Consider the following 7659-nt stretch of genomic DNA (forward strand, 5'->3'; position numbering starts at 1 on the left):
CTACAGCTTCCTCGGGCAAGATGTGAGGAGAACTGTGTCAGTCCTCAACAGTAAGTATCTGAGAGTGCTCAGCGGAAGGAAGGCTAGACAGACAGAAACATCAACACCCCAAACAGGGTCAAAATGTCATTAGATAGCTGTGATTTCCCTATTTCCACTTAAATGGGCCTCCACCCACTAATCTCACAGACGCGGTTCTCCAAAAACAAACAAGCATTCCTGTCATCCTAAACACTCAAAGTAATACTGCTGACAGCATTTTTTTTCCAAAGCCAATCTTCCTATCAAAACTGCACACGTAATCTCAGTTTATACAGTCATGGAGATTTGCGAAAGATTTTCTTTCCCATGCTTCTCAGTGACTCACTGGGACAGACAGAATTCACTAGACTCAGACAGATAAACTTGGGTAATTGCCAGAGTTAGAACCACCATTTCAGATCTACAGAGCATTGCCTATTTTTTAGGGCATGTTAATATTTATCTGGCTTTCCTGGTGGCTCAGTGGTAAAGAATCCGCCTGCCAACACAGAAGATGCAAGAGACATGCAAGTTCGATCCCTGAGCCAGGAAAATCCCCTGGAGAAAGAAATGGCAACCACTTCAGTAGTCTTGCCTGGGAAATCCCATGGACAGAGGAGCCTGGTGGGCTACAGTCCATGAGGTGTCAACAGAGTCAGACAAAGCTTAGAGACTAAACAATAACCACAGTAACTACAATATTTATTGCAGGTGTCATTTAGCTCTCACTTGAGGTGATTATCCTTCCATCTAAATCTGTCACAGTTAGGACTCTTGTGGACACAGGACACCAAGATAAAAAAGGGAAGAGATTCATTCCTCTTGGAGTAAATGGTTTAAAGGAAGCAGGCGCAGTTTGAATAAAAGACTTGCTTAGGCTGAAGAAAAATACATATTTAGCCACGGAAAGAGTTTCCCAACAGCCAAGTCTGTTAAACCCAGGGGGAATGGAAATGGCCTTCATTACTTGTCTCATGCTCTTTGAGGTTTCACACACCTACCACATAAAAGGGTTACTTTTAACAGAATCAGAATCATAACACTGTCGAACTGTAAGGGGCTTTGAATGAATGAGAAATGTGAGGACACTTAGAGACACTGTTCATTGATGAAACAAACTGTATGGTCTACAACTGTGCAGAGAGGATAGAGAAGTAGATTTCAATAGATTTCAACAGATCACTATATCAGAAAGGATTATTAAATACATTAACAATTATCTTTAGTAACAAACAAATGTTTTCCTTCCCCTCCTCTTCCCACTTGTAAACTTATCCCACTTCTTGTCCTATGTAATCCATATTTTCTTCATCCTGTAGAGAAAATTGATAATTGCCCTAGTTCATTCAGAGTACTTAATTAACTTTCATCATGATGGAGTTGGTTTTTACATTCCCCTCCCACCCCTTCTTGTTTGGCCTCAGTGGATATGCTTACCAGTTTTGATCCTGGATGTGAAAATTTAAAGCCCTTTTTATAGTGGGAGTTTTTATGGTTTTATTGTGACCCCCTTCTTTTTCTTTTTCCCCCCTTTGTTTCTGCTTTTTATTTTTTATCAAAATATAGCTGATTTATAATATTGTGTTAGTTTCTAGGGTACAACAAAAAGATTAAGTTATATATATATATATTTTTCATATTCTTTTCCATTATAAATTATTACAGGTCATTGATATAGTTCCCTGTGCTATGTAGTAGGACTCTGTTGTTTATATGTTCGCCCTTTTTGCAACAGCTTGTAAAACAAATTATAAATGTTCATGCTTATAATTGAAATATTCTTTATGTTTAAACTATTGACTTCAAATATATACAAACCTTAACTGTCACATTCATTTTCGCTCTTCGTAAGCTTACTCTGCAAGTTTTTTCTTGATAATCGTCATCAAAACTGTTTACAAAGATTGTGGTTACATGTTGTATTAACATTACTTTCATGAGAACTAGTTTAGTCTGTCTTATAGTGATTTACATGATGGTATAAACCACTTCTGGGCTTCCCAGGTGGCACTAGTGGTAAAGAACCTGCCTGCCAATGCAAGAAAGGTAAGAGACTCAGGTTCGATCCTTGGGTCGGGAAGATCCCCTGGAGGAGGGCATGGCAACCCACTTCAGTGTTCTTGCCTGGAGAATCCCATGGACAGCGGAGCCTGGCAGGCTACAGTTCATAGGGTTGCAAAAAAGTCAGATACAACTGAAGCAACAGCATGCACGAATGCATAAACCACTACTAAAGGCATCCCACTTCATGATAGATTTAGCTGGTTACACTGAAGTTAACATAATCTGTAATCCTTTTATTATAAAGTTATACCATTTTGTAACTCATAGTTCTGATTCTGAAAGTATAACCGGCATTGATTATATTTTTATTGCAAAATAAAATCTTTATTCTTTCTCCATAGCTGCCTGACCACAGATTGGGTACATCTCTGGTATATATGGTAAGTTTCAGCTATGCTATCCAAAAAGACATTTAAAAGGAAGCTTTTCTCAGGGGTTTTATTTTTTAAGTTTTTTTTTTTGTTTTTTTTTTTTTTCATTTTTAAATATATTGACAACAGGGGGAAAAATCTGAGATATTGAGCCTACTTACCTAACATCTCACAGAGTAAAACCTCTTTTCCTCATCACTAACCTATGTGACAATATGGCAGGATTTCCTATTTCAATACCATCTCCTGGGCCAACATCAACAGATTGTTGTGTACTTTCGCAGGGTCAACTCTAGAAATAGCCACAGAGAGGAGATTACTTCAGTAAAAATCTGCCCTTCCAAATCGCATTTAAATCTCTCATGAATTGTTCAAGTGAACTGACTTAGTTTTGCTGACAAAATAAGGAAGTGTATATATATACACACACACACACACACATATATATGACAGGAAAGCCTGGGAGCTGAAATCTTAAAGCATTCTAAACAATATTCAAGCAAGAATTAAAATGTAGACATTGAAGACTGATTATGCAAATTGGTTTAAAAAACAAAGCAAAACGAGGAGCACAGAGCCCTCACTACTCCGCGGGGTCCTTGCAGGTTGCTGGTGGTCATCGGGGCACTGCTTCTCCTGTGTGGTCTGATTTCTGTGTGCTTCCGCTGCTGTCTGGGTCGCCAGCAAAATGGGGAAGAGGAGGGCCGGGCACCCTATGAAGTGACGGTCATCGCTTTTGACCATGACAGCACTCTCCAGAGCACCGTCACTTGTGAGTACCCGGACGCGTACCACGGGAAGTGAAGCCAGGTTTAAAAGAACATCTAGTGCGAAGGTGTAAAAACATTGATCGAACAGTATTAGACTTATTTATTTATTCACGTATTATTTTAGCTTGCACTGGGTCTTCGTTGCTGCATCTGAGCTATCTCTAGTTGCCCCGGGCAGGGGTTACTCTCCGGCTTCGGTGGGAGGGCTTCGCATTGCGAGGGCTCCTCTGGTTGGGGGGCACGGGCTGTAGAGCAAGCAGAGTTCAGCAGATACAGGGGTTGAGTTGGTCCGTGACATGTGAAATCTTTGGGGACCGGGAATGGAACCCTTGTCCCCTGCGTTGTCCGGTCGATTTTCTTATCCACTGTACCAAAAAAGAAAAAGAAAAAGTCACTCGGTTGTATCTGACTCTTTGTGATTCCATGTCCGTGGAATCCTCCAGGCAAGAATACTGGAGTGGGTAGCCTGTCCCTTCTCCAGGGAAGATCTTCCCAACCCAGGGATCAAACCCAGGTCTCCCGCATTGCACGTGGATTCTTTACCAGCTGAGCCACCAGGAAAGCCCGCTGTACCAAGAGGGAAGAGTATTAAAGATTCTAAATCTTGGGGCAGCTTTAATTTCCAGACACCTGATGGTGTGGTGACCTTGTCTCTCACGGATGCTGTACCTTTGGTCTGATGATGGAATGAAGGAAGAAGTGAAATGTCAGAGATGATATTGGAAATGTCTTATAGGAAACATTTCCAAGTTTATAAACAATTACTTTGATAAAACTATGTTAAGCACTGCACATATCCCTTTTTTGAAAACATCTTAGATTTTGTGAAAACCAAACTTATATTTTCTCTTAACTATACTATATTTTTTATCTTTAGAAAAATTAGTCATGGCATACTTTCAGTTCTTTATTCACCAGGTCTTACTCTGTTAAATATTAGGCCCAACACTCAATAGTTATAAGACACTTTCCTTTATTTCCCTCTGTTCTCTTCTTTGGATTATATTCTTTCCCTCAAATTGGAGAGTGACCTATTGGGCAGAACAGCAGGTGGCAATATCCTGTGATATTTATTTTGAAAAGAGAGAGCGCTATAGCATATTGTTCACCTTTTCCTGTTTCTTTTCTTACTGTCAGTCCACAGGGAAAGATAAATAGGCAGAAACAATTACTTTGAAGGGATCTGCAACTTCAGTGGGTTGGCATAAAGGGTTCTAAATTGGTAAAGGGGAAAGAAAGGGGTTATGAGATGTGGGGACACATTTTAGATTATTTGAGAAAGCAAAGAGGGAAGTTGGTTTCTACGCAAGCTTCACATGACTTTTATAACATCTGTTGCCAAGAGTGACAATGAGTTTTGACACTTGTCTAAAATGAAGGGTGATCGGGCTTCCCTGGGGACTCAGTGGTAAAGAATCTGACTGCCAATGCAGGAGGCACGGTTCAGTTCCTGGTCCAGGAGGATCCTACAGGTTGTGGGACAACTAATCCTGTCCTCCTCAACTACTGAGCCTGTGTTCTGAAATAAGAGAATCCACCGCGATGAGAAACCCACGTCCAACTAGAGAGTAGCCCCTCTTCACCACAACTGGAGAAAACCTGTGAGCAACAACGAAGATCCAGGGCAGCCAATGAGTAAATAAATAAGAGGGACAGAAGCTAGACACCCTTTAAATAAAATAATATAAATAAAGGGGAACTGCATGTGCTGTAAGTCTCTGGTTTCTGAAGATGCCACATGTACTTGAACTCTGGTCCTTCTTTCCTGCCCAGCCCTGCAATCAGTGTTCGGCCCTGCGGCTCGAAGGATCCTGGCTGTGGCCCACTCCCCCAGCTCCCTGGGCCAGCTGCCCTCCTCTCTGGACACCCTCCCAGGGTATGAGGAAGCACTTCGCATGACTCGATTCACTGTTTCAAGATGCGGGCAGAAAGCACCTGATCTACCATCAGTGCCAGAAGAAAAGCAACTGCCCCCGATGGATAAAGAGTCTCCCGGAGTACAACACTCTTCTAATTGAAGGGGACCTTTTTTTTTTTTTACCATTGTATTTTATTTAGCTGTAACAAATCAAATTACTAAAACTTTAGTTTATGTTAAATTTGAGATAAGCCTGTAGACCCAGCCAGAGAAATGCAATTATAAACAGACATGGCCACCAGTTGCTAGTAGTAACAGTTACTATATTACACATATTTTCACTTGTAATATGTTAAACATTCCTTCTTTGGTTCCTGCTTGCAACACAATTTAAAATTAGCACACCAAAATAATTTGCATTTATAAGCGATTTATAGGGAAAACATTGCATTTATAAGTGATTCAAATTCTCTGTAATTTAATGTCTCATCTGCTGAAGTATAGTAGTCATAGTACCTTAGAAGTTCCTTTTTAATTTATTTTTAATTGGAGGATAATTGCTTTATAATATTATATTGGTTTTCTGCTGCACAACTACATGAATCAGCCGTATATAATATATGTGTATATATATATCCCCTCCCTCTTGAACATCCCTCCCACCCCCTGAAATCTGGCTTTATTAATGGACTGGAGGTGTCCTCAGGGTTGGTAGATATTCACAGACAAATGGAAAATTTTTTTACTAACTTTCAGAAGGGTTAGGATGGCATCTAAACATCATTCTGTGGGAAAGATAGATTCTAGCTCTTCATTTCCAGATGCACCTATTTTCTGCTATGGGATGCTCTTGTTGAAAATTCTTTATCCAGGGGTAAAAAAGTTGCAATTAACCTGTAGCGATGCTGATTACCGCTGAACTGGAAAGCACCAGAGGCACCTTGGATTCCTTCATCTATCGAGTTCCTTTCCCCAGAAGACTCTGCAAGTTGCTGGTTTCCTTAGCAGCAAACAGGTGGTGGACACTTGTGGAGAAAGACTCTCGTATAGGTACAGCCGGAGCTGTTAATGCACTGAATTCACATACCCTTCCTCTCGTGAGAACATTCACTTTTATGCTAAATGACAGTGATAATTTGGGACATCATGTAATACCTCACTGGACATCCAAAATCCAGGGGTGGGATTGCAGACATGGGCTAAGAGGGCACAGTAAAGTACTGAAATGCAAATATCAAGGTCTTTCTTTCATTCTTCTACCCACTAACAGTAGGGGAAACTGAATAGAATGCAGTAACAGTTCCATTCATGTTTTAGTTCCTCTGCCCTACACACACATGCACGCACATGCAGGCATGCACACATATGCACACGCATGCTTTTGTAACTCTAAAAGAATAGCATTGTTTTGCCTCTTTCCTTGTTTCTGCTTTGACTGCTTGCAAGCCCTGTCTATAGTGACAACACTTGCTTCTAGTGGTGACCTTCACTGCCACCTGGTGGAGCCTTGGTAGAAGTGCATTCTCCTGTTGGCACCTAAAGCTTCCCTGGTGGCTCAGTGGTAAAATATCCGCCTGCCGATGCAAGAGACGTAGGTTCGATCCCTAGATCAGGAAGATCGCCTTGGAGGAGGAAATGGTAACCCACTCCAGTGTTCTAGCCTAGCAAATGCGTACCTCTCCGATCTTTGGAGCACTAACTGTTTGCAGTCCTTCCCAGGGCACCGTCCTGCTCTTGCATTGCTAACGTGTCCACATAACACGCTACCTCCAAAATGTCCTGTTACTGGAAAATTTAGGAAATGAAGTACATTTGGGGAAAAACTACTTTCCAGTTACCTTAGGAAAGTCACCAAACTCTTTCAAGCACAGTTTCTTATTTGTAAAATAAGGGATAATAACAGCACTGATGATAGTTGTGAAAATCAAATAAGCTGTCTAGAAATGACAAGATTTGTAAATTATTATACACATGCATTTGTTACTCTTACTTTTGACAATTTATTTTCACTTGCCTCCTAAGATGCTGCTGAGAATTATATTCTGATTTGTCCTTTTGCCAGTCACCCTGCTGTGTTATTGCTAAGTCACCCCTCATGTAGCTTTATTTCATCAATAAATATTTGTTGTTGAGGTAAATAGCTGGAGACATGTGATCCGTCTTGATATATCCTGTGTAGAGGTAAGGAATATTTTAGAAAATTTGTTTATTAGTCAATTAGCTCCATTTCAGGGAGCAATACAGACCCAGGGGTGGCTGATTAATGCACCACTTCATTAAACCCTTTCTTGGAACACTCAATGAGCCAGGATGGAAAATGTTCTAAGTGAGTATAATCTGCTGGTGATCTATTTTATTCTGAGTCATTTAAGACACTGCCTTTGGAAACTGTTAAATGCATGAATTGTTAATAACACCCAAGAGGGCCTTGTTTTGCACTGCCAAATGAACCTCTTCAGTGTCACATATTCCATAAAGTACTCTAGATCCTTTCAACCTTCAGGATGCTACAGTCTTACAGAAGTTAAAATGTCCTCAGGTACGAGGAGATCTTGAAAGAAACCCTGCCTGTAAA

The 7659-nt window shown here is 40.6% G+C and overlaps 1 protein-coding gene across 4 annotated transcripts in view; it reads left to right on the forward strand.

Moving 5' to 3' along the window:
• Positions 1-7230, forward strand: part of TMEM52B (transmembrane protein 52B) — a 23052-nt gene extending 15822 nt beyond the window's left edge. For 3 of the 4 annotated variants that reach the window (XM_043441581.1, XM_043441580.1, XM_043441582.1), the window contains exons 3-6: positions 7-50; positions 2427-2465; positions 3062-3228; positions 5000-7230. In XM_043441581.1, the coding sequence (XP_043297516.1) occupies positions 7-50; positions 2427-2465; positions 3062-3228; positions 5000-5244 (495 nt within the window). In that variant the 3' untranslated portion in view covers positions 5245-7230. Of the gene's footprint in view, positions 1-6; positions 51-2025; positions 2068-2426; positions 2466-3061; positions 3229-4999 lie in introns of all 4 variants that reach the window. The other variant, XM_043441583.1, reaches the window with a different exon arrangement.
• The last annotated feature ends 429 nt before the right edge of the window (positions 7231-7659 follow it).

The sequence above is a fragment of the Cervus canadensis genome, chromosome 21 (assembly GCF_019320065.1).
Source record: "Cervus canadensis isolate Bull #8, Minnesota chromosome 21, ASM1932006v1, whole genome shotgun sequence".
NCBI lineage: Eukaryota > Metazoa > Chordata > Mammalia > Artiodactyla > Cervidae > Cervus > Cervus canadensis.